The sequence below is a fragment of the Pelecanus crispus genome, chromosome 6 (assembly GCF_030463565.1).
Source record: "Pelecanus crispus isolate bPelCri1 chromosome 6, bPelCri1.pri, whole genome shotgun sequence".
Taxonomy (NCBI): Eukaryota; Metazoa; Chordata; class Aves; order Pelecaniformes; family Pelecanidae; genus Pelecanus; species Pelecanus crispus.
In genome coordinates, this window is record NC_134648.1 from 21111864 (window position 1) to 21139357 (window position 27494).

The 27494-nt window shown below is 48.0% G+C and overlaps 1 protein-coding gene across 1 annotated transcript in view; it reads right to left on the bottom strand.

Moving 5' to 3' along the window:
* Positions 1 to 12962: 12962 nt before the first annotated feature.
* CD151 (CD151 molecule (Raph blood group)) overlaps positions 12963 to 27494 on the bottom strand; it is a 38330-nt gene continuing 23798 nt past the window's right edge. The window contains exons 4-9 of the mRNA XM_075712188.1: positions 26886 to 27077; positions 22103 to 22177; positions 19422 to 19526; positions 18369 to 18524; positions 15967 to 16053; positions 12963 to 15157 (exon numbers count right to left, since the gene is read on the bottom strand). Coding sequence (XP_075568303.1) covers positions 15098 to 15157; positions 15967 to 16053; positions 18369 to 18524; positions 19422 to 19526; positions 22103 to 22177; positions 26886 to 27077 — 675 coding nt within the window. The 3' untranslated portion in view covers positions 12963 to 15097. The remainder of the gene's footprint in view (positions 15158 to 15966; positions 16054 to 18368; positions 18525 to 19421; positions 19527 to 22102; positions 22178 to 26885; positions 27078 to 27494) is intronic.

The window sequence follows — 27494 nt, forward strand, 5'->3', positions numbered from 1 at the left end:
AAATATATAGGGCATGCAGAGAGCCTTAGGTTTTGCACCCCCAATGTTATTTCTCCTTGTCCACAAATGCACATCTTCCAGACTTTGTCAGTCACCCTTTTGGTGACCTACACCTTGTCTTGTGTTTGTAGGTCTCATGTAGCTAAGGTGAAGACATGGAGATCCCAAGCACCACATGAGTTTCCCCACAATTTCCTTCCTGATGCATCTGCTCCCGTATCAAACATTGTGTCTTGTAACAGCCAAGCTAGAAAATTCATGCAGGGGAATCCTTCATTTATCCCTCACAAATAAGAAGCAAGTGTTTTAGTAAAATAGGTTCATTATTTCCTTCTTTCAGGAGCTGAGTCATCAAAGAAAGGCACGGAAGAGCAGACAAAAAGCTAAAAGCCTGTGTACTTTGGGGAGCACAAAAAACCAGCAGTTAACAGCAAACTTCAAAGCCAGTGGCAAAGGCTGTGGTCAAGACTTTCCGTAGGCATTGATGATTTTGAATTAACCCACACCCCACCCCATGGGCTGGATTTGGAGCTAAGGAAGAATGAATACTGAATACCTGCTCTTTGTGAATCAGACCTCCTTCTTTTAAAAGCAGGTCTACTTGTAGGACTCCAAGAAATTAACTGCTTCTAAAAAAAATATGAGATAAATCAGTGCCAGCAGTAGGACAGCTGTGCTCAGCACCCACCTTTAGGTGCTGACCTTTCTTGAGCTGCTGCTTTCCACATTTTCTAGTGGTTCACCACAGTGGTATTTACAAGCTTTGAATTACTTCAGAGATTAACATAAATGTCACTGTCCTTACCAACATCTCTCCAGAGACCTAATCCAAGTGCATGAAGCTCAGTGAGAATCTTTCCTCCAGTGCTGGTGTACTTTGGGTCCATCCCATTCCACCCTTTCTTTGCTTTCTTCGCAGCAGTGACATCAGCAACGGAGACTCCCTTTGCCCATCTCCATGTAACGTCATTACTCATGTCTTTCAAAGACAGCAAAATGCTTCACCTTAAGGTGTATATTTAGGGACAGGCCATGACAAGAACAAATAGGCTTATTATGCAAGCCTTGGGCAAGCCACCGGTGTGGTGCCTCAGTTTCCCTGCCTGTACCTCTGCGATGGCACTCATCCCACTCTTCAGAAACCATCAGAGATGGGCAACAAGGAGAAGCCTAATCTCACGCAACCCCTGGTGTCTTCTTGCCTCCCCCTTATCAAGGACCCCTATCATATACTACCCTCAAATCCTAATGGAAAATCTTTAAAAAGATAAAAAAGTGCTTTTTGACCGTGAGCAGAGCCCAGTGCAGGAATTGCTGATGGAAAGCTGCTGCCCTGAGCCTGTGCAGCAGTTCAGAGATCAGCAGCATCGCTGTCCACGGCAATTCAGAAGGTATGAGAATACAGCTAAAGCCCAATTATTTCCAGCTATTTACTCAAAGCTGCCTTAAAGTGCTCCCCCCACCTTTTTTTTTTTTTTTCTTTTTAACTAAGTCTTCCCTATGGTAACATGCATAAAAGCATGCTCCTTCCCAGACAGTGCTAGGAGAGGGAAGGGAGAAAACATCCACTTGATGGAACAATGGGGTAAATGGTAATCAGAGCAGTGTCAACTCCTCACAGTTAACGGCTGCACTGATGAAATAGGATGTGCTCCTACCAACATTGATCAGCCACTACCCACCAGCTGACAGGCTCTGCCCAGCTCTTCATCAATACAGTAACAGTTTGCGATACAGCCAAGCCCTCATGCCTCCTGTTTCCAAAGAAAATGGAAATGCAGAACTTTTATAAATGAGTTTATAAATTTATACACAGCAATGGAATAGCTAATGCTTGGGATGGAGGTATAACAAGAGGTTTTGCTGAAATTCCCCTCGAAAATTTAAAATCAAAACCAAGAAGATGAGCGCTGGTCTCAGCTGTAGGCCTTTCCTCGTAACGAGATGTGCAGCTGAAGCAATTACTAACTTTAGTTTTTTAAAGGAGCAATAGCAGTTTGACTAGGAGGTCTTCCTCCAGGAATGAGCTAGTAAATGAAAGCATTAAGTTAATAAGGGCTTGAGTGCTTCAGATCATTACAGAGACAGCCTACAGCTCCACACTTCACCAGCTTGATTTTTTTTATTATTGTTATTGCCAACACAGCTTGAAGAAAATGCCCTTTGGATCCACTCAGCATTAAATGCAGCCTAGACAAATGGCTACTTTCATCCATTAAGCAACATTTTAAAAAGGCAAAAAAGTAATAATTAAATTCTACTGATGAATAATTACTTCTAATAAATAAAGAGAAACAAATGCCATTGGCTTCAGCAGCTTTCATGTCAGTTACCAAACCAAATGAACATTTGTTCTGCAATAGCTGGGAGCAGCAACATGGAGAAACTCCTGTTTCAGCTACAGCAAGAGACTTCTCAAGACATGGCTCTCGATGGTTGAACAACAGCTGGAGCAGCTGGTGGTTCCTGAGAGCCTGGTATCCCCCATCCACCCTGCAGCCCTGTGCTGAGCACAGTTAAACCCCTTTTATCCTGCCCTTGTCTCAAACCACAGATGGGCAAACCTGCTTTGGGCCAGGTCTGGGACATAGATCTGTGTTGTCCAGAGCAAAGCTGGAGCCTCCACCCAAGATCAAGGTGGTCATGCACTGCCTGAGTGAAGGTCCTCCATGGAGGCTGTGGCCATACAGCCCCAGACCCACCAACAGCAGTGTTTACCCTCCCTCCCTCCCAATGCAGCATGCCCAGGACACCAACAAACTCCAACTGCTTCCACATCTCAACCCAGGGCAGATTTTCACAAAAGACGGTGACTCATCCAGGGGATACTTGGTCAGCAGAGCTCTTTCTTCTATTGGAGGCTTCTTATAAATTATCCTCATCCCTTTCCTTCACAACCCACCTCCCCCAGGCATGTTCCCAACTAAAAACATCTGAAACTTATTCTAAACTCTGAATGTGATCAGCTAAACATAACCAGAGAGAGCTTCAGGCCTTCGCTCTCTTCTGCACGTCTGCTTCTAGGGGGCTCCACCAGCAGAAGCAGGGAAGTCATATTGCATGTGAGGTTACCGCAATATCACAAACTTAAGCTGGTTATTTCTTTCTTCTTTATTTTAAAAGCTACAATATTCAGGTAGCTCAAGGAAAAACAACCTTTGGATTTTGTCTGCTCATAAATCCATCACAACAGCTTGGGGGAAAACAGTAAATAAGATATTGGAAGAAGAGCACAAGAGGCCAAAAGAAGAGTATCTGCCTCTGGATGTGCTATTTGCAACCGAAGCCAGGTACCAGGCTGTGATATTAGTATGTGCTATTGATTTGTTCTTAATCCAGAGAAATGCCCCTGTAATGAACTCTGCTGTGCCCTTAATGATTTCATATCGAAGGATGTTAGGTCCCTTGCTCATAACAGAGTAACAGCAATTCCAAAAATAGCAGGCCTCATAATAAAATGTTATTGAGGAGCCTGAATTTCAATATAAAAGGGACTCTGCTGTACTCAAGGGCTTACTAGATACAAATGCATACTTTAAAAAGTTGTATTAAAGTCATGTTGGTGCCTGAGTTACAGAGGCAATGTAAGATGCTACTCCAGGGAGCAGCTGAGCCTCAGGTCCCCAGGAAACTTTTAGGCAGATGTGGTACAGGCTGGATTTAATCCCACCAGATGACTGGGGCCAGATGACTAGAAAACGCTGAGATGTTTTTGAGAGCTGCCCATGAGGGTGGGAGAGTGTGGCTGCGGTGCTCCTCAGCAACAGACAACGTCAGCACATGAACAGGGCACTGGACCAGATGCCACGTGCCTGATCCTGGCTCTGCCACTCACCCCCACCAGCCTCAGGCAGGAGCCTCCCAGAGGGCCACCAGTGAGCTGCCACTGCAACCAGTGCAAATGAGCTTGTGAGAGAGGGCAGCCACCGCCATCTTACTGGCGGGAAGAAACCAGCATCCCCACAAAGCTCAGGGCCACTGCAAAGACCTCAGAGTTGGGAGCACCAGGTCTAAGGTTGACTTCACTTGCAGGTGATTCCTCAGCCTTAGCTTCGTCAGTGCAGCAAACAGCAGCCCCAGATTAAGTCTGCCAACTGGGGTCCCCAGCCTCTATCAGCATGGACCTCAGCCTGCAGGCTGGCCCAATTGGTAGGATCCCAGCAGCTGGGGAGGATGGTGGTCACCCATCTCCCACCACACACTGAGGCAGCACGGAGCAATGGTTGATATACAACCTGGTGTCAAGATGTGCATTGGCAGTTGGTGTGAGTTACGGGTGTATGCATGTGTAAAATCAACACACCAGCACCTGCGGTGAGGAAGAAGGCATCTTCCCAGCTTCAGGAGGTCAGGTGACCTCTCCAAAGCAAGGGGTGGATGATCTCAGGGGGCTTAGCTCAAAACGCAGAGATGTCTGCCTGCACCTAACTACACACCTGGCCTTGGGGAGGTCTTCTGGCTTAGAAGGGTTCAGACATATGGACCGTGCCACCCAACTTCATACCCAACTCTACCAGGACCCATTTGCACCTTAAGCTTTGCTCACACTCCTGCTACCTGGATACCACCTATTTCTGCTGGCTTATTTCTGCCCATAATTTTGGGCCACTGCAACCCAGGATGCAGAGCAAGATATCCCCAAGCTATCCCAGCAATGACAGGAGGGAAACACAGGAATGGGGCAGCACTGCTCCCCTTTGGGGGCAGACCCCACTCTCGCCCCAGCATGGCTGCCCCCTTTGCAACCAGCTTTTTCCATTTGCCCTTTTCCAATCCACTTTCCCCAGACCTGCTTGAGGCAGCATCCCTCACCATGTGAGAACAGATCAAGATGAGGGCTCCTGTCTCTAGGAGACATCAGAGATTTTCTCTTCATCAAGTGTGGTGGAAAGAATGAGTCTTGTAAGTAGGCAAATGCTCAACAGCAAGATCAAGTGGACGTTTCAGCCTGGCTGCAGAAGAGGCCAGCTGCAAAATGTCATCACAGAGACAGGCTCAGCCCTGTGAAATGGCTGAAGCAAAAAGCATCTCCGCATTTCCTCCCCCTTCATTTCTGTATCATTTGCCCAGCAGGAGTGATGTTTACTCTGGCCCTGGGACCATCTCTTGCTCCCTTCACTCTGGTGTTAGAGACGTCCAAATTAATGCTTACCTGTGTAACAGTGGGGCTGGGTTTGCTCTTGGAAATAAAAGCTGGAGCAAGCCTCAGCTGAAAGGATGTGACATTTGTTTTGCTCACTGCAGGGTTTATTTAACCCTTGCTCCCAGCATGCAGAATGCATTCCCCCATCCGTGGCTTGTCCCACAGCTCCTGCGTAGAAAAGAGCTTGTTGCAGAGCTGCTGGAGCTAAAGCCAGTGGTGTGGCCATCCCACTGCTGCTCCTTACCCTCCGCATTGCAGTGGGTAAGAGCTCAGGCTACCTGCAGTGTTGCAGCCCCTGCCAAACCTAAATCCCCCCCCAAAAGGGTCTGTGGCAGCTGCTGCTTTCCCCCTGGGCAGGGACAGGGATGCTGCGATGGTTGGGATGTGCCAGGCAAGGCCAGACTTGCATCTTGCCAGGGCAGGGCACCGGCGAGGCAGCTGCTCCTGCCCTCGGCTGTGTGAGCTGGCTAATGGTGGTGGCACATCAGGGACACATTGCTGGCTTTCTGCTAGTGCTTCTGCAGTGCAGGATGGGCTGCAACAAAAACAAAACACGCAGCTTCATTTCTCCCATCCCGCAGCCTTTCCTTCGGCACACAGCCCTGCACACAGCCCTCAGTCTGGACTGCTCTTGGGTTGAAGCGCATCTCCTCTGCCCGCAGCTCAGCCACCATGCTGAGGGCAGCGCCGCCGGCCTCAGCCCCAACACGTCTGTTTTGACCAGTGCCAGAGCCCCTCTCCTGGGCTAGAGGTGCAGAGGAGAAGACCCAGCCCTGCAAAGAGCCACCTGGGAGCCCCTTCAGGCCTTCAAATAACCCTCACGCACCAACTGGCCTCATGAAGAGCAACTGGGGGCATCTCCTGCCACCTCTAGTGGGACTGGGGACAGGATTAATTAGCTGGAGGAAACAAGGGGTGAACATTTGCCTCCTACAAGCCCTAAAAGGGAGCTCAGAGCTTGGCTCATAGATTATCCAGGAGAGGGGATGTAGACTGGGAAAAAAAGCCATTAGCTCAATTACACCTAATTAAAGGCATAATTGCCTTAATTGTAGCCCGTTGTTTCTGACCCGTGCTCAGGAGGTGGTGTCAGCTGGGCTGCAGGTAGAATTGCCTGAGGGGGCTGTGGCTCACTGCCTCCTCCCTCCGGGACCCTTTCCTGGGGAGAAGTGGCATTAAAAACTGGGCCAGAAAAGTGAACGTGTTCCCTTGAACTGCCTCCCTCTCCCCAAACTCTGAACTCCCTCTCTGCTCTAGCCTAGTTCCTGCTTCTAGTTAACCCACAGGCTGGCAGCACATGGTCTCCCTTGGGAGGTGACAAGCATCCTTGGACCCTGTCTCCAGGAAGGACTCGGAATCCTAAAGCAGTGAAACAAGAGCATCTCTCCAGTGGTGCGTGGAGAGCAGAAGTTATTTGCATTCACATTCCAGAAACCTCTGCCTGCAAGAGCAGAATCAAGTTTACTTGAAGCTCCAGGCTATGCAAAACTAGAAAAAAATTGCTGATGCTAAACCAGAGGCTGCAGTTCAACACCGATTTGCGTTTCCCATTGTTGATTTTAGAAGAGGAGTGCCACCAGAGTTCAGCAGTTTTGTAGGGTCATAACTCCCTTGGAGCAATATTTTTATTGTTATTTAGATTACAGGCAGAACTTAAGTGGTGCAGCTGCAACCAGGGCTGTGTGGAGCTTGGCACAGCTTGTACAGGCACTAAAAGGAAGTTTTCAATCTAAGGGAACAAGGAAAAGGAAATATGATTAGAGGGGAAAAAGAAACACTGATAGGAATTAATTTTTCCACCATGCTTAGCAGCCTCTGGTGGTGGGCTCGCAGGTGCAGAGGAGGAGCTCAGCACTCACACAGGCAGGTGCAGGATGGACTCCTCCTGCGGTGCCGTACGCTCATCCACTCCCATCCGATAACATATGAGTATCTGGTCACTTTGCTAACAGGGTCCTTGAGCTCTGCCAAAAATACTGATGCAGGAGGTGTCCTCAAACCTCCAGGCAAACTGGGGATGCAACACCAAGCTCCTGTCTTCCCAGTCAGCACCTTAACTGCATCCCCAGCAACCCACCACCCTGCTGGGGAAATGCTGCCTCTTCTCGCCCACGTTCGTTTAAATTCAGTTCACTTCCAGAAGGCAGCATTGCTTTTTTGGTGAAAAGGGCACCAAGAGCCCACATTTGTTGGGACTGTGATTTTAATAGCCCCATCCAGTACCATTAACTATGGTAAGTGAAACTGTAAAATACATTTGAATAACATTTGGGTCGGGGTTTTTTTGGTTGAAAAAATGTATTTAATACATATGCAGCCATCTTTGCTGTCCTATGATTTAGGGCTCCACCCCCTGCTCTGGGGTTCAGGATTGTCCAACTTGGAAGTGTGGACAAACCTCAGAAATGTTTCTTTTGAGTAATTCTGCCACAGCTACCAGCTAGAGCCCAAACAACTGAATCATTAATGAGTCCATCTGTGGAGCACGAGGCATTCAGCAAAGGAAGGAGCAAGTCAGCCGTCAGCTGACTGCTATTAAAAACTTTTCATTAAAGTCCTGGAAGAGAGTGGTGGGAGAGGGAGAAAGGAGGAAAAGGAAACAAATTATAACACTGATCATGTTTGTGGATCGATGGAGTAGAATGGAAAGGAAAACGCAATTAAGGACAAAATGTCAATTAGCCTGGGATATCTTAGAAAGTTGGGCACGTTTAATGGGACAAGATTTAATTTAGATAAATATAAAATAGTACCTGACAATGCTCAGCACTTAACAGAGGAATAACATGCAAGAGAGGAGCTGTAAGAGCTGGGTGTGGAGGACATGCCTTCAGATGTCATTTTGTAGTGATATTAGCCGTTATTTAGGTCTGGGGGGAACTGAGCTCACATCCTCCAGGAACGGAGATAGCAGTTGAAGTCCCAATCCCAAAACCTGAGCCTGGTGCCTCACATCTGTCCAGAATGGGCAGCAAGAAATCAAAGTGTGTAAAACAACCTGGGAAAACAACTAGTCAGTACAGAATGCTCTCTCCCAGGAAAGAGGAGGCTTTGTCAATACTTAAAATATGTGCTATGAGCACAGCGTGTTACTGAGCGGCGCAGGCAGCTCTCTGCACAGACACCCCCACGCCGTGGGTCCTCCAGTATCCATCACATACTTGCCGTACAAGCATGGACAAAACGCTTGCCTCAGTTTCTCCTGTACAACAAAGCAAGGGGCTTAAGCTTCTTGGTACTGCCCTCTGTTCCCACGAGGACGATGGCTGTGCACTGATGCAGGCACCTGCCTCCTGCCATCAGCGAGGTGCTGTGAGGCAGATGCCTATTTATTTACAGCCAGTGGCAGGCAGGAGACATACCTCTGAACATTAATGGGGCACTGCTACGTTAACGAGAAAGCCATTTGCTGTGTGGTACAACAATTCACCTTGGTCTCTTGCTAATCCGAGGTTGGGAAGCCCTTTAGAAGAGGGGAGGCGGAGGCTGTGACTACTGACAGGTAAGCAGCATCCCTGGCTGCTGGCTGACCCACCGGGGAGAGGACATCCCTCCCCTGGGAAGGGAGAGGGAGGCTGTGACTCTGGAAGGACTGAGCGCATTTCTACGGTGGCAGTTTTCTGGGGTAAAGGGATTCCAGCATTTCTGAGCAAAATAAGAAATATAAACCTCACCTGTAAAAGTTCCTGCAGGCAGTGGAAATCCTCCAGCATGGCAGGAGGAGATACATAGATAATAGCTATATGTACACATACATGGTCAAAGTTGTGAAGCATCACTCCACCCACCCTGCACCCAGTGCCTGGTTTGGGTTGGCCTCTAACCACAGAGGGGTGCAAGGGGCTCAGACCCTCACGCTCCCCCATAGCTGCTGGAGACGTGTGCTGCAGTCACTGAAGCCACCTCTGGGACTGCAAGGGGGGCGGGTTGGGCTTTGCTGTCCCAATGGGGGACACAGCAGCTGTTGGTAGGATCAGGCCCTGCTGGGGCACTGGGCTCTCCCTACATTCTGTGTAGGCAGAAACTGCTCTTCCCTTGTCAGCAAGACAGTTCGCTACTCAAAAACATGAAGCCTGGAAATGCCTAATGCTCAGCAGCTCCTTTTATGCAGGCAGGAGCAGTAATCAGAAGAGAGAGCGAGCTGCTGATCCCGATGGCCTCAGCGCGTGCAGCATCCTTTCTGCTAATGCAGACAGCCGAAAAAGCAGGACGAGCAGCCTCCTTTGCAGGAAGTAAGAGGACTTCAAAACCCCAGTGTGCCTAATGATCTGCTGTGCTGGAATGAGTCACTGAATGAATTTGGTGGGCACCAGCATCCCTGCTGTTCATGTGATTATAGCTCATTTGAGAGCATCATGCCCCCTCCCTGCAAGGAATTTGTCATTTCTGAAGGCACCACATTAATCAGCTCCATGTTGCCTCCTGGGCCAGCTGGGCAGTGCCACCGGTGCAATTGCCACCTCTCTGCCCAACCAGACTTGGGCACAGAGAAGCAGCAGGCAGACATGCTCCCCCTGCAGAAGCAGCTCGCCAGGGAGACACGGCATAGCGTGGCCAGCAGCCCAAAGAGCTGCTCTTTAAGGGCACAGGAACCAGCCCAGGACCTTCACAGCAAAACCAGCCATGCCAGGAGAAGCTGTTGGTCTCTGTTCACATGCACCCACCCCCCAATTCAGCAACAGTGCTGCCCGAGGCATCTCTTGTCACTACCCGGTGCTGTGTGATGAGGAGCAGCACAGAGCACTCAGCATCTTCTCCCAGGGATGCACACGCACACATACACACATAAAAGGAAATCTAGGGAGGTTTCATGGCAGGAAAGGAGAAAGCATTCCCCTTTGCCATTTCCCAAGCAGGGTGTATTTGTCGTATCTCGCCAGGGAGGAGACTATCGCTGCCTGCTCCTTGTCTTTCTCCCTCCACTGCTGCAGCCCTGCTCAGCCCCAGCCCAGCGGGAGAACAAGGACATTACAACCACCACCGAAGGAAGGCTTAATAAATGGCTAAAGAAAGGGGTGCCAAGGCCTCCCTGGGGGGAAAATTCCTTCCAACTAAATAGCAGGAGCGGAAAGGGCATGTTTGTGAACTGGTCTGGGGTGTCGTGGTTTAGCCCCAGCCAGCAACTAAGCACCACGCAGCCGCTCACTCACTCCCCCTACCCCGATGGGATGGGGGAGAGAATCGGAGGAGTAAGAGTGAGAAACACTCCTGGGTTGAGATAAGAACAGTTTAATAGTTGAAATAAAATAAAGTAAAATAATAATAATAACAATATAATAATAATAGTAATAATAATATACAAAGCAAGTGATGCACAATGCAATTGGCTCACCACCCGCCGACCGATACCCAGACAGTTCCCAAGCAGCAATCCCTGCTCCCCGGCCAAACCCCCGCAGTTTATATACTGAGCATGACATCATATGGTATGGAATAGCCCTTTGGTCAGTTTGGATCAACTATTCTGGCTGTGACCCCTTCCCAGTTTCTTGTGCACCTGGCAGAGCATGGGAAGCTGAAAAGTCCTTGATTAGCATAAGCAGTACTTAGCAACAACTAAAACATCAGTGTGTCATCAACATTCTTCTCCTACTAAATCCAAAACACAGCACTATGCCAGCTACTAGGAAGAAAATTAACTCTATCCCAGCCGAAACCAGGACAGGGGTTCGAAGCAGCCCTGCAGGGGACCATGAAATACTTGTGTCTTGTTTGAAACTGCAGGAACAGGGTGACTGCCCCAAAGCTGGATCCTTGCAGAAACTCTTTACTGCTTCATCTGTTTTCCCTCTTATTCCTGAGCAAATTGTACTGACCACCCGGGCACCCCAAGAGAGCAGACCACCAGCTGAGCTAATTGCTGTGAAGGGCAATTACCACAGCGCAAATCTCCAGGTCCAGAGGGGGAGAAATCCACAGTCCCACCTCAAGAGAGGTGGCAGCACCCAGAACCTGAGGCTGCATGGTCTGTGGGGATGCTGTAAGATTGTAATTGCACCCTGATCACAGACACTGCAGAAGAAAATTCAAACAAGAAGAGAAATTGCTTTTAAGCAATTGCTTCATGCTGAAAGACACTGAGCTACAGGCTTCACAGATGCCACTCCATGACAGCCTTGCAGAAGGGCGGCTAATTTCCCTTTGGGAGTGGGAAAGGGTGACTGGAGCCACACTGCACCCCTAATGACACAGGGGGGAACAGGACAAGGCACAAGGAGGGGAGTTGCGGGCATTTCTCTTTCTGCTGTGGCAGCACAGCTGAGGTGGCCTGGTGGCTGTTTGGGACACACTGTTAACACAGAGCCATCCGTGCCACCTTCTGTGCCGCAGCTGCAAGCGTGCAGGCAGGAGCCCAGTCTGCCCCGCTTCTCCAGCCCCTCCTCGGTAAACAGCCCTCCAGGACGAGCTCTCCCTTCTTCGTCCGTGTTCCACCTTCAACTCACCTCTCCTGAAAACGGGCGGCCAGGGCCACACGCAGGTCTGGGGACAAGGTCTCATAAAGGGATGCAACCACACCCCTGTCTCACCCAATGCATCTCAGAAGTGCATCTGCCTTCCCCACAGCAGTACCGTAGCGGTGGCGCTGGCTCATCTCACCACTACTGAGCCACCCAGGTCTGTCTCCTTGGCACATGCCCACACATTTGTGTTTTTTTTAGCAGAAGTCCCTGCTCTGAGCCGAATGCAGGCCAGGTCAAGCTTTCAGCCTCAGCCTTGTGTGACCAGTGCTTTGCTGCAGCACGAAAATCAGGCACGTTGCCGGGGCTGGAAGGAGTGACCTTCCCTTCCAGGAGAGGGACCACCAGCGTGACCTGTACTGCGCTTCCCTGGGCCTTGGTGACACCATGGCCCTGCTGCCCACAGAGCCAAGCAGCTTGAATGAGACTCACTTGAATTACAGGAGCTGAATTCACAGCGCACTGTGCTGAGCCCCGAGAGCCACCGAGCGGCCATGCCCATTAGCTGCAGGCAGGCGTTTCCATGTGGCTGGATATAGGCATATTTGAAACTTGTAATGTGTAATTTTCAACCTTAAACCCCAAAGGGTAATAAAAAAGGGGCACACATCTGCTCCCTCTTTTTGACATTCTGTGATGCAAGGCAGCTACAAGCTACTCTCCAGCACGTAGAGCAAATACTCAGCACACACCAGCACACAGCACCCCCACACACCCCATTATCCCACAGTGGTAGGAAGAGGCAGCCCTGCCACAGTAGCCCTCCTATGTCCTTATAGTCAAGATGGAAAGGGGAGAGACTTCCTCTGTCTTTGGGGTAAGCGGAAACAGGGTGTAGGAGAGCACAGCAGAGCCCTGAGCCAATTTGTACCCTCAACTGGTCTTCTTAAGCAGACCTGACTGGTAATCACAGGCAGCAGCTGGTCCAGCAAGGTGAATAAAGTTACCCAATGGCAAAGGCCCCATTCTGTCTGTCTCAGCGCTTTGCAAGTGATGAGATAGTGCAGCCTGTGTGACAAGGCTGAAAGAGGTCACTATCCCAGTGAGTGCAGTTACATGTACCACAGACCCTGGAGCGGTGCTGGGTGTGCACACCTCCATGCACACATCACGGCTGACATGCAATACCTGGTACCCGGAGGTTCTGCTACTTCAGCGCTCAGGGCGCCACACGGAGGAGCATTCTGCAGCACCCCGCGGCAGCAGATCATAACCAGGCTGGCAAGATCAGTGACATGAAGCAGATTCTTCCCCAGCGTCCTTCTTAGCCTGGTCCCTCAGACCAGTTTCTTCCTGAGGCACTGGCTCCTCAGCAGCAGGATCTGAGGAATCCATATAACCCATCCGGCTCACAGTACCCCTTCAATTTTGCAACACAGAGTAAATACAGAATCTTAAGCTTTATTTTTCTATTGGCCAGCAACTTAAACTGGGTTAAAAAAAAAAGCAGTGAATATTACTACACAGAGTAAAAGTATAAAACAACTCAATGGACACAAGCCAACTTACTGTTTATATCTCATTCTTCCTGGCCTCTCCCAACCCTGTACAATGTATTTGAAGGGAATGGGCGAAGACAGCTATGAAGATATGGTTAAGAAACCAGAGATATTGCTTCAAGCAACATGCTCAATATTTTCCTCTTAGTTAGTAGTCAATACTTGTCAGGAACTTGATTATAAAACAAGAAATAATTTAGAAATTTCTCCTTTAGATCATTACACAATAATTTAGATTTCCTTCCCCTCTTTCCTACTGCTGTGGAACCAAGGATACACCTCAGTTCCTCTACCTCTTTTTCTGCATTAGTTAAGGATTATTTCACGGGGCTGATGTTGATGGGCGAGTTTCAGATTGACTTGCTCTGAATTTTAACTTTTAGTTAACTTTTAACCTTTATCGCCAGTCCAAGATTTCTGCTCTGTGAACTAAACCCCGCCACAATCCTGCAAGACCCTTTAGGAGTCTGGGTGATTTTGCTCACGTCAACTGTCTGCTGCCAAGGGACAGGGCTCAGCCGGCACCACTGAAAGGCCAGGAGAGGGAATAAATTTGTTTCTTTATAAAAGGGCTTGTCTTCACTGCTTAGCAACACCAAAACCCCACAGCCCTTTCTGCTTCTTGGGTGTAACAGGCATACCAGGAAGGTGAGAACAAGACAAGAGGCACACAAGAGCCTATGAATTAAGGCTAAGACCCTGTTGGCATCACGATGGCACTAAGTCCGTGGCAGTGGTGATGTCTATGTCCTGTATGTATCCAGGATCCCAATGCAGAGAGAATATTTAATTAAAACCTATTCCTCTGCAGCACTACCAATTTACCAAGTACACTGGGGCACCTGGTTGAAGCTGACTCTTCTGACCTTCTAGGCAGTAACCACTAAAGTGGGCCTCCAGATCTCATTAAAGCCAGAAAACCCACAGCTGATTAATGAGCTCTCTGGAGGCTGATAGAACATCTGTATATATTCATTTCCTGCCCAAGAGAGACAAGCCTGGAGGTCTTAATTAGAAAAATCAAGCCAAGGGCATCTCTCAACATGTTAGAGATATGAGAAGGTATTTCCACTAACCGAACAGGCCAAAGGGTAGCCAGATATGCCAGCTCCACAAACAGACCAGTTCTTCACCAAACCTCAGCAGGGGATAGGTAGGAGGAAACAAAGTTTTCTCACTCACACTGGAAGCCACTCAATAAAACAGACTAGACCCAAAAGAATTAGAAAGTAGTCCATCGTCTTTGCTCCGGAATCACTAGGAGGCAAAAGGCCTCTTGTGGCTTCTAATGGCACTATGTTGGGGGAAGCTTCAAGGAGGAGGAGGAAGGATTGCTGAGAAATCCTAAGGCACCCACATCTTGGCAACATCAGTCATGACAAGATTTCAACCTCACCAAGTTGTGCTCCCAATCAGCAGTAGCAGTAGCTCCTGCCCCAAACAACCAGGCAGGCATCTTCTCAGGCAGCAAACAGCTGTGTTAGGACACTGGTGCACACTTGGGAGGAGGGAGAGAAATCTTCCATATATGAGAGACTCAGCTCTGGCTCCAGCTCAGCGCAGAAACATCATCTGTCCTCACAGTCAATGCCTGGTGCTGCTCAGCCACTTCTCAGAGACCAAGCCATGGTTCTTGTATAGCATCCTGATACCTTCATATTGGCTCAGGAAAAGCCTCAAGAGAAATGGCCCTGGATAAATCTTGCTTCATAGTTATATCAAGGGACTGTTTTGCTAAAGCTTCTAGCAGAAGATCCACAGCTCTTTTGTTTCTTGACAATGAAGAGGACCTGCTGAACTCCTGGCTGCCTTGTACATAACAAGGAGGGTGACTTTCCCCCAAAGGGGCAGGTAAGGCGGTGCATGGCTTGAGAGGCATTTAATTACAGAGCCAAGTCCTCAGGTTACAGACACTTCTGTGGTGGTGGTGGAGAGTGGTCAGGTTGGCAGGCGCTAAGGGAAGTGGCAGAGGGGGAGCGACAGAGTTCCCGCAACTATTAGTATGGTTCTGGCTTTAAACTCTTGTACAAGCAGCAGGTGAAAATCATCCCAAAGATCTACAGGGTGTAAAGAGAAGAGAGAAATGCATGAAAAAACAGAATGGACGTAGTGGAGACTGCAGCTTGCAAACTAACAGTCTGGACCCAGACTGCAGTGGCAGCTAGCTCCTGCCTGGGGATACCACACTCCAGCTTGCAATAAGCAGCAGGAGAGAACATAATCTGTGCTAATCCTCGTAATTAATCACCAGCAGCTTCTCTGGGGTGTAATTTGGCTACTTGCCAGAACAAAGGGGAGGATGAGGAACTCCCAGAGACATCTGCACCTGGAAGAAAAGTATATCCTGTGCCCTCCCCTCTAAAATGGGAGTGGGGGGCATCCATATCCTACCCTTTTATTCATCACTCTTTCCCAAATCATTTCCAGACCCATAGTGCCGTTCTTCAATATGACACAGCCAAGGGAGAGGTTCTGGACGACTTACAATAATCCTAATGAACTGGGGTAGGAAACTCCTCCAGACTGGCTCTTTGGCTGCGCGGGCAATCGTGGCACGTCCCCACAAGAGGTCTCTCTCAGGCTGCCAAACCGCCTGCCATGGCCAGCACCCTTCCCACAGCACTGGAGCAGAAGTCTCTCCCCCTTGCCCAGCTGGTTCCACTCCTTCACCAGAAGCAAATTTTACAGGCTGGCAGAAGAGCCTTGTGCTTTAGAGCTAGTGAATCCTCGGGTCCCTGAAGTACCTGGCAACTTCTCCTTGCCAGGCAGGGAAGAGCCTAAAACATCTGATTTTTTTCCATCTCTCAGCTCTGGGGTTCCTTTAACTTCTGCCCAGCACCCCCAAAATTCCACTCAACCTTTTTACCTGCACGCAAGCAATGCTGATCCCCACTGCCCCGATAATTTTCAGATGCTCTTGAATGAAGTTTTCCAGCTTGGTAATGCAACCGCTCTGCAGGGTGAAAGGAGCGACATGGAAAATCAGCTTCATTTTAACCTCTTGTTCACTTTAATCAATGGTTGCGACCCTTGAAAGCAACGCTATAGAAAGCAGTGTCTGTGAGCAATCTCTTCCCCCAACATCACTGGAAAAGCTACACAGATGATGTAAAATGCATCATGTTTTGTATTGTTCTGGACCTACTGGTTCAGGAACTGTCAAACAAATCCAAGGCAGCTGCTAGCTGGGTAGGAGAAATGCAGAAGAACTGGCCACATCACACAGAGGGAGTGTGTCATTTTTCTCTGAGATATGTGGAGAAACGTTCCCTCACTCACTGCCTAGCGCATGCCTGGAGCGGGTGTTTACTCCCATCAGGCCAAAAGGCCAAGGAAATGCTGATGAGTGGATCCAGTACCAAGAACTCTAACAGGAACCTTTTAAGAGTAAATTCCTCCCACTGCTATTTATGACAGCAGTGAGTTTCAGTGTGAACCTGGAAGGCCAGGCTCTGCCTGCCTCTGCCTTGCAACTGCATCCTTGGCTGGCAGTGTGACCTTTCCCTCCCTGTTTCAGGCCCAAGTTTTTGTTGTCATAAGGCAAAAATAAATCAGTATGAACATACTCTTGGGGTTTTTTTTGGGCAGGGGTGGGGAAGAGTTCCTTTTAAGTAATTAAACTGTTTACTTAGGCAGGTTTTCCATGGTAACATCAGGGGACTTTACTGTGTAGGTTACAGCAGTGCCCCAAGTGTGCAGGGGGCCCTCCTGCCCCAGGAGTTTACAGTGAACCCAGACACCTACATGCACACAGGCAGAGGGAAGGAGTGAACACACAGGCCTCCAGGGAGGGATGCCAAAGGCCTCACTTTTCCCATGCCAGCATTAGGTTTTAGAGTCAGCCCCAGCTGCCCTGATATGAAGCAGTTACTCCTGTTCCCTGATCTGACCCTTTTCTAGGTTCTTCTTCCCCAAAGCCACTAAAATCCTTTCTGAACTCTGACTGAGACCTCATATCATGATACGCAGCATCTGACTGTGGATCCAAACCTCCCCTTACAGCTTTGTCTCCTCTAGAGCTAGCCCAAAACATTTGGCAGCCTACAGGGCCTCTCTTAATAATGCAGCCGGGCAGCCACCTCCAGCTTCATGCAGCACAGAGAGAGGATGGGAAATGCCAGCCCTGCCCCTCAAATGGTTGTGGGTTTCCACTCTCAGAAACACCTCATCAGCTCTTGGACTCTTCTGCACTTCCTCATTGGGTCTTGCCTGGAAGGCACAAACCTTATGGGAAAGCCTTCTTCCTGAAGAGCAAAACCCAGCCAAGCAGCTGGACGTAAGAGGGGCTTTGGTAGATCAGACAGACGGGACTTCATCTCCCTATTCATTCCACAAAGACAGATGGTTGGTTTCCTTTTAGCTGTCTGAGTTGCTTGGCTTAATGCAGATGTTATTCACACTCCTCTTCCAAGTCCTGCTCAAAGCCTAGACTGTGAGAAGAAATATGTGCTCTGAAGGGGCCACCTCTTCATCCACAGCCCTCTTAAACTGTCAGGGCGACACGGACAAGGAAAAAGCTCCAGTTGTTGCTTCCCGGACTCAGTGAAGCCAGCCAAGGTGCTGGTTCCACTGATGAGAAGAAGGACTTCACTACCTCATAGAGAGCATCACAGTGAACAAGTTACAGCCAGGTGACAGGACTGGAGAGTGCCAAAATAAATGCAAGAACTTTCACCAGCCTTACGCAAACTGGATGAATAAATGGTCTGAGAGCTAGCCGTTTACTTACTCAGCTAGTCTGGGATTCAATTTGCTTCTTCTAGACAAGAGACAAGCCCCTCTATCTCAACTCCAGCCTTCTTTTCAGCCCAAACTGCAGCCCACTGGAACTGGGCTAATTCGTCTGCTATGGGGCCCTCTTTCTTCCCTATATGTTGTTTCTTCATGCTGTAGATCAAATCCCACTATCTCAATTAAGGACCAGAAGTATCTCCATTTGCACCTCACTGAGTAATTCCAATGACAGGAAGCTGTATCAAATGTAGGGCTCACACCCAAGTCTCTTGCCAGAACCAACAACCTCTCCCACTTCCCCCTATCACTAGCATACTCTGTAGTAACAAATATAATTTATTACTTTTCTCTATATCTACATACAAAATAATAGCCTAGATGGCTGAATGCTCAACTAGAGAAAAGAATTCTACTTTCTAAGGAATCCTACTGACTTTGAAGCCAACCGACAGTTTGCAGCAATAACCCAACACCCTCACTCCCTGCCCACCTCCTTTACATACTTTGCAGCTCTGAAGCCCTTTTGCTTTTTACCTCCTTGTAGATGTTGGAAGGATGGTCTCTTCGGCCACACAGGTCAGTTATTGTCTTACAGCAGCTGTCTGGGACTTTCCGTCCATTGGCCTCTGGAGATTTGATCCACAGGCTGTCAGCCCAGTCTGTGTAGTTGTTGCTCCCACAGCACCTGAACTGCATGCACACAGAGCAAAGGCTGAGCCTGCAAGCACTGCAACCTCCTTCTCCCTCCAGCCTCCCACACTAAGCCCTGGATTTCAACCTCCTTTGCAGAGAGACTCCAGCTACCTCACGGGCTTTTGGGTTTTTTTTTTTTTTTGTGGCTACTATAATTATTAGTGACTTTTGTGTTAAGAGTCTCCAAAATGGCCACTAAATATCAGTTTCATCCATCTTTCAGCAGCTGTGACTTTTGGTTACTGCTGGGATGAACTGTAACCAGAGCACACCTGCAGCTGCCTCAGCTCTTAACCACCAGACTGGAGAGTGTTAATGGTGTTAACAGAGTAAATTTAATTTCCAGCTGCTATCACAAATGCACCTGCTATGGCTGTATGCATATAGTAGGCCCTATGCTTTCAAAACACCTGTGCACAAGGGACCTTTCTGTGTGAAAGCCTGTCAGAGCTGCAGCAGCCCTAACCTGAACCACCCCTGAGCCAGGCACAGCTAGCAACAGTGTCAGGAAGGCTCTTCTTTCATTACATCTTGCTCTCTAGGGTACTGAGGAGCTTAATGAAAAATGTCAGTGATTTCTCCAAAGCTTTGAAGTGGGAAGGAGAAACAGCTGTCAGAGTGACTGGGCAGCTCCTGTTCACTCTGGGAGCAATTCAGATGTTGTCTCCTCAGTACTACTGGGCATGCAATTCAGAGATCACACCATGCAATCCTGCCAGTTGCATGGCCCAGGCCCTGCACCCCACCCAACCTTGTCTTGAAGAAGAACAACATACACTCAGCATACAGAAGAAATATCTGTATGCTGGATGTTAAGAGCCCATGGTGCCTTTTGTGTGCTTGATTTTAAGCCCTGCAATTGCATTAATTCTCCCTGCCTCTAGAGATACCTACCTCCTGCTGCAGTTTGTCTACTGCGCTGGTAACACTCTCTTCTCCCTCCTTCCGGTACTTCTGAGTCATGGTGTTCTTCAAATTTTGCTTCAGCTCCATGCTCAGCTGAATGGAAGAGACAAGTGGGATAAAATCACAAGGCAAACTCATCCCTCAGAGCAACCCAAAGCCCTGCAGACGTTTCATTGCCTTTGCTCCAAGAGGAAAGCTGAGCGCCTAGTGGAAGTTACAGCTTCCTTCAAGACCATCCTCCACGGCTGGACTGGACAGGCTTATTTCCAATTGATTACAGATCATGCCTCTATTTTAATAGCTGGAAGGAGGTGCTTCAGGGCCAAATTTCAGCCTGTGCTACACATCACCATATGGGTCCTCACCTTGAATATGTAAGATTGCCAAGACATGCCTGCATCAAAAGAGAATACAAAACTGTGCCTGCTTAAATATGAAAATGACTATGAAACCATGTGCAGTCTTCTCCTTCTGAAGCCTGTGACAAAATGCTAAAAACCAAATCACTCTGTCCAGGAGCAGGAAGAGATCAGGGTCCTGGGCATACTGGACTGAAACCATGTAGTCTGAACAGTTCTTGTATTGGCATCAAAAAGGATGCCACAGGAGGGAATTAAGTGTGCGATTGCAAAAGTACTGCAAGGCCTTTCTTGATAACAGTGACAGAGAGACGAAGTCTGATTTTGCAAGTACAGAATTTCTGAGAGCATCATCATAAAACACTGGCATGGTGACAGAGAGACAAAGTCTGATTTTGCAAGTACAGAATTTCTGAAAGCATCATCATAAACCACTGGCATGTTCAGGTGATTGGCTTCCAACATTTATTCCTGTGGAGGCTCTTTTAATCTAGCTGAATTCTTCTCACCCATCCAGGTGACAGCCAAAAAGTGCCAAAGAGCTGCATCTTTTTTCTTGTCATCCTGGTTCATACAGCAACACTGCTTTAGTCCAACACTTGTGAAATTCTAAGTTTCCTATACCAATAAAAAACATCAACATGCATTTTAGATGGGGTCAATGAATGAAACAGGTGGGTAGCCTCTCTATACACCTTTTATTCTACACAGTAAGTAGCAAATGAGAGGTCAAACACCTGGTTATGCTGAACTGCAAAATACAGTCTGTGGTCTATTCTCCCTTTGAAACACTGTTTTTTCCAACTCCATGTGTCAAATGGGGACAACACCTACCTCACAGAGATGATATGAGGCTTCATTCATTAATATTTGCAAAATGCTTTGAGATCCTGGGCTGGCAAGCTCTACAGAAGTGCAAGGACTTAGTGTAATGAAAAGAAAGGAAAAGGTTCAGCAGCTGGAAGGCATCAGAGGTAAATAAAGAGGAGAGTCCATTAGCAGAATTATTACTTGGGAGAAAAGCAGTTACCTGCGGGCTCACGGGGAAGAACTGCAGCATGGAATAGAGATAACAAAAGAAACAGTTTAGACACACACTCGCAAGCCTCAGACACCAAAGCAAGGGCTGAAATAAAAACAGTGGCAAACAGAGCAAGCAGCCTGCAACCAGGAAAGAATAGGGATTTGTCAGCCAGAGGGCAAGGGGAAGTGCAGCCATTGATCAGAGATGCCCTCAAGTGATCTAAAGCACTCAAGGGTACAGCTCTGACTATGTTGTTCCTTATTTCAGCCGAAGGATCAGTTCCTCTTCATCCATTGTCATAAATGAACTTTGTGCCTTTGCATGGATGGATGGACAGACCCTGGCTCCCTGCTATGCCTGCCAGGATTGATCTTTCCCTGTTAAATATGCACTTGCATACAACTGATCCCTCCTGCAGGAGCCAGCATGGTTCTTTGGCTCCTCGCAAACTGCCAGTGGCCATCTTAGTGAGACAAAGCACAGAAGGCCCAAGAGAAAAAGGAATGGCAAGACATCCTGGCAGTGAAGTCAACAAGATGGGGCATCCAGCTGCTTTTCAGACAGCCACTTGACAACAATCCTAATTTGCCACTTCCAATCAATTTCCAGGCATGAGAGCAACTTTGCAGGCTGTTTGTGCCTTGGTGGTTAAACTCCCTTTGAAAACAAAGTGATGACTTAAGCCTCTGCTCTCTGCAACTGCAAAAAGTGCCAAGCCACAACTGCAGCTGTTGGGAGCCTGTGCTGTCCTTGAGCCCCTCAGCTGGGCTGGTTAAGCAAAACTCTCAGAAACTTCTTGCCTGAAAGGACCTCTCACCTGGACCATTCATTATCTTTGCCAGTTCAAAAGTACAGCAGCTAGCTTGCTGGATGCAGCAGGAACTGTTCCTATGTCCTGAATAAGCTAAGTGGCACTAACGTGATTTCAGTTGCTTGCATTATCCCTTGAAGGGTGTTGGGAGGATTCCTAGACCTACACAGCCTCAAAAATTGTCTTCTACAAGACTCTGCAAGAAAAACAGTGCACAAATGTGAACCACAGGAAGGAGATGAGCAGCAAGGCTGAGCAGCCTCCTGTATGGTAACCACCACCACTTTGTCAAAAACAGTAAATAATCCAAGGTTTTCTGTATGGGGAGGGGAGTGAGTACAGACATGTGGAAAAGTGAACCACAACCAGACCCTAGGTCCCAACCCTCCAAGCTCAGTTCTGGCTGGAGAAATGGGATGATAACCAGCTGTTTTCTCTCCCTGGTTTGAGTCTCTAAGGACTAACGTCCACTCACCTGCTGGTAGTAGATATAGGCCAGGATTCCAGCAATGATCTCCAGGAGAAAGATGCACAGCAACAGTATGAAGTACTGTAAAATAATGGGAAAAGCAGGACATCAGAACAGAGTGTGAGGAGATGACAGGAGCCAGCTTTTCATTAGCTGGTAAAATGCGTGACTCTCTTCATCAATGCTTTTCTGCAGCAGTGTTCAAAGGCAGGGGCTGGCATTAAGACCTCAATAGGGTAGGAAAGGAACAATCCCACAGGTTAAAAAAAAAACCCAAACCACAGCATAACTGGAGACAAGCAGCAGCAAGTATGAGTTTAACTCACAGAGCCAGAGGGATATAGAGAATGGAAAAGTGCAGGCAACTGAGGTAAGATCACTGGACAAAAGAAAGTGGTTGCTGGATAACCTGATGACTATACTCAGTATCACAGAAAACATCTGATTCTGACATCAGTAAAAAAAAATTTGAAAATTTTGTTTGGTTTGATATTGTTTAGAGCATTTCACCAAGTTACTAAGGAGCAATATACGTTATAATGATGATTCAATAAAGCAACAAAGGGCCCATTTTACCAAGGGTATAGCAGACCAGCTAAGCATAAGCATAAACCATAGATTTATGTCCCGAGTCACTTCTGTGGGGCTCCACCACAGGCTGAAGGTCACTATTGCAGCAGATGGACTTTAGCACTAATTCACACTCAGGACTGTGACTATATGTTCTGCTGAACTAGGAACTAGAGGGGAAAGCTCAGTATCTAAAAACCAAAGTGAGAAGAGCTCTTAGAAGACTAAGAGGAGAACATGACTGTTTCTTGGCAGTGCAATGGAAAGGGATGTGCCCTCCTTACCACAAGGAGAATCAAATGGACAGTACAGAAAACTGTTTGGGAGCACTGTTCCTATACACAAACAGGATGTGGAAGGGAAGCCAAACCTATGAGGAGGAACATGTGTACTAGAGTAAAAGGACTGGGCAGGCCTGAAGACAGAGGATGACGTGGCCACTTCCTCCTTAGGGTCAAAGACAGCTTTTCAGGGAGAGCCCCTGCCCTGACACACAGCCCCTGACTTGCTCGGGGTCAGCAACAGTTTCTTTACAGATCCAGGCTGTTCTATGACTGCTATTAAATTCATCTTTCTGTAGATAAAGCTGAAGACACCAGTTCCAGCCGTAACAAGGACCTCATGCTAAGTCCCTGTAAGAGTTGGCCTGCCCAGGACAGAACAAAGTATCTCCCATTTTCAGTTTTACCCCGACCTTAAGAAATGACTGTTCCCAAGGGACAAAGCAAATGGCTCCCTACAAATGTAACCAGACATCAAACCATCTCTCCCTGGCACAAAGGTCAGTGAAGACCTGGACACAGCAAGCTGACCTACACAGCACAGATGCCTTTTGTTGCACGAGGGTTACACTCCCACTGTGCAACCTTCTTCGCTAGGTACTTCCAAGCCCCTTTACTCCTGCAAAATGACACAAATACTCAGGCTTCCTCTTTTGCCCCTGTTGGGATTCAGCAGCTGTGAAGGATGGACAGCTGGGTTTTATCTGCAGACCAGGCTTTAATCTGAGCACACAATCTCAGGCTTTCACTCCTCAGCCCCACACTCTCCCCCATGGCCGAACACTGACTGACGCCTGTACAAGGTACCCATTCATAGCAGGGGAATGAGTCACCCAGTGGAGTGCGGGATAGCTAAAGGCTGGTCCCAACACTCACTGGAGGTTCAAAGGGAGCAAGAAAGGATCCCCATGCCTTGACACAAAGGCTGGCTTTCTTTTGTTGGGACCTAGTTATGCCTTAACTGCTCTGACATCATCTCTCTGCCAAGGAGAGGGCAGGAGGGTAGCAGGATGCTGAGAAGAACCAATGAACTGGAAAGTTTTATTTAATTATTTTTCCCTGTTCTGTGTTGTCATGTCAAAGGTATTCAGGCAGAGCTGAGTTGTGTCTCCACAGCTCAGCTTGTTGTGCTGGCTTATGGTGGATAAAAACAAATGTGTATCCAGCAGACCCTAAAAAATTTGAGTCACAAGGCCCTTGTAAAACCTTGTAAGGGAGGTTAGTGCATCTGCCACCCACACATCCAACCTTTCTCTGCTGATACACTGCATCATTATCCTCATCTCGGTCTTGTTGTTGCCTCAGGGCCACTTCCAGGTATGATGCTAACATAGGAGAGCAGCAGCTTTCACTCTGGACACAGAGCACAGGGCTTCTCTCCTTGCTCTTCATCAGGAGTTGCAGGGCTTTCTTACAGAGGTCTGCTCTGGGAGGAGTAGGCCAGCTCTGGCATGGAGCTGCAGTGACATGCTCTACTCTTCCCAAGAGGCTGCAGAGCAAGTCAGAAATGTGGGAACACCCAAAGGCCTGTAGTAAACACATGCCTGGACCTGGGGGGGCTCTGGGTGAAATTTACTCTTATTCTGGCTCCAAGCCAGAGTCAGGACTATCTCGTGTCTCCTCAAGATCTACAGGGTCCAGATTTCTTCTATCCAGCTTCAAGTGTTTGAGTGAAGCACCAAGCTTTAGTGTGTTTTCTCTGAATAACCCAAAAAATGGTTCAACCCACCTACAATCCAAATGACTCTCTGGAGAGATCTTTCTATTACCTGAAGAAGAATATATAGCAACTATACTCCTAAGCCAGCAATGTCACTTCACTGGGAGGGCTCCAGGCTGAAATGCAGCAGGAACAGAAACCAAAACCAATGTGTTTTCCCTTCTCCCTATCCAAGGTAGCTAACTAGAAGTGGTAGTGTGAGGGGCCAAGCCTGAAGAAAGCCACCTTCTTTCTTTACATTCAAGGTCTTCTATTTGATGGGTCCTTTCCTGAGACTCCTGCTTGCATACTTTTGTCTATGAAAGTATGCATCTTGACTGAAGTATAATATAGTAGTGGTTTGTGTGCTTGTAAAGAGGTGGACTGCAGCATCACGGCCAGCCAGGCTGCAGATCCACTGCCATGCCTGCTCACAGAGCCAGAGAAACTCCACATCTGCTGCCCAAGCCTCAGCACATCACCTGGCTAAGGAAGGACACAAGGAAGGCAAATAAGCAGTGACATAAAAAAAGTAGCACAGCTGTGAGTGATGAGCAATGAAATACTATGAAAAGCCTTTAAGTGGGCCCATAAACTCGCAGATAGGTAGAAAGGCAGCAAAAAATTCACAGCTTCCTGAGTCTTCAACAGAAAAACAAACTAAAAATCAGATATGCATTTTACAAACAGCACCCAAAGCTGTCAACAACTGATTTTTAAAAGCACCAAGGAGGCACTGGGGAGAGCGGAGAGTGCTGCTTACGGCACTCCCTCCCATTTTTACATGGGCCTCTGGTACAGAGAGAAATTGGGACAGGCTGGCACAGACTCTGGGGCACTGACTGTGAAGCTGTCAGGATTATTGTCTGAGCTCAGAGCTGGCAAAGGCCCCCAGCCAGGCTCACCCAGCCCTGGCAAGCACAGCCCTATCTCTTGTGCAGATTACTCACCCGCAACCAAAGCGGAGCACAAGCAAGAAGAGACAATAGGCCTTTCGCGACCAGCCACTCTGAAAAGACGCGTGGTATAAGGAGACAGAGTGACCTTTTGTTCCCAAGAGACAATTATTAGTTTTCTGTGGCAGAATAACAAAGAAAACCCCACCGGATTTTCATCCGTAGCTTCTGGCTGAGGCAAAAAGACAAAGGGAGATCTCTTTGGCATGGAGAGTAAGTGAAGCAAGGCCAAAATGGGCTGCTACAGACCAGGAGTCTAATGAACAAGTACCAGCAATGCACTCACTGTGTCCTCCTCTGTGTTTTATTCTCCCTTCCTGGCCCTACTCTGCCTCTCACAGGGATTACCAGGCCTTCAAAGCAGTGGTATAAGCATTAGGCTTGCTCACGACTCCTATTTCTGCTCCTCTATCCAAAAGAAAGAGGAGAAATGGGACAGTCAGTTGAATGAGGATTTGCAAAGGAAGGAGCTGGTGAAGAGTTGCTGAAGTATCCTTTTCTGTAACTGTGAAAGCAAAGAACCACCGGTTGTTATTTCAGTCACTGCACTCACCACTTCAGCCCAGATACTAAATGGGACTGCTGCCACACTCCAGACTAAAAGGGAGATTTGAGAGGGCGGAAGCAGAATAGAAACCCTAGGGCTGGTCAAAAACTTCAGTGTAGGTGGGGGAGCAGGGAGCTCAGGAAGTAACACAGGGAAAGGCATAAAAAAGCAGCAGATTATCAAAACAGCGTGGCTTTTTTGTGGAAGCAAAACTAAAATAATTTTTTTTGCAACTAAAGAAAATATTAATTGGAAATGTTCTCATTTCTGACAACCAAGTGAAAAAGCGTGTTAATTTGGCTTGAACCTACTGTCATTAAAAGCCAGTTTTGTTACAGGTCTCTCCTATTTTCCTCTCTCTTCCCGTTTTCCAAAGAGACTATGGGATGGGCAGGGAAGAAGGAAGAGACAAAAGCCAAGAGATTTTGTTTTGAATAGTTTCCAATAGATGTTCTTACACAAAATATAGGTATTATGACTACACAGAGTACTTTTCAACCATGCAGTTGTAAGCGTATTCTTTGGGTGGATGAAAGGAAATGCTTTGCAGTAGAACCTGCCCCTAGGACAAAGACAGCACTGCTTTTAGGAGCTGGAGACCTTAGTGCTATTTGCTCTAGGACAAACAAGTAAGGTTGGTGCAGAACACAGCCAAGATATTTCCCTCCCTCCCAGCATGGTTCAAGAGCAAATGGGGTGAATCCTCCCCCAAACAAAACAACCAAGCAAAACTTACCACTCTTAGCAAATTCCGACGCTCTTTGAAGGTGGCACAGCAACCAAGGATGCCAGTAACCATGACAACCACCCCAGCCACCACCAGAATATAAGCAGTTGCTGAATATGTGCTGGAAGAGAGCAGGCTGATGTAGTCACTCTTCTCAGCTAGGGTCCAGGTGCCCACTGCCATCACGGCTCCACCAGCCAGCTGGGTAGAGAAAGAAGCAAGCAAATGAAGGGCATCTAATGTGTGAACTTCCTCACCTCCCAGAGCAACTGGACTGGGATATCAGGACATGCCTCAGCTCCATAAGCTGAGCTAAAGATGTTCTACACTAAAGGAAGGACTGCCAGAGGACTCACTGGGACTGGGAGCAGGCCCCAGTGCGCTGGGAGGGGCTGGGCTTCACAGCAGCCAGTTTAGCACCCCAGGCAGCCTGAATGCAAAGCTATCTGAAGCATCCACCTGTGCACAGATTTTATGCAGCTTCTAGTATGCTCAGACAGTTTTCCTTAAAGGTCTGACCTGGACACTCCAATGCTCTGTCCTAGGCAGCAAAGGGAAAAACAATCCTTTGGCATCAGTAACTTTCTAGTGGAAAGCACAACTCTAGGAAGTTCTAGG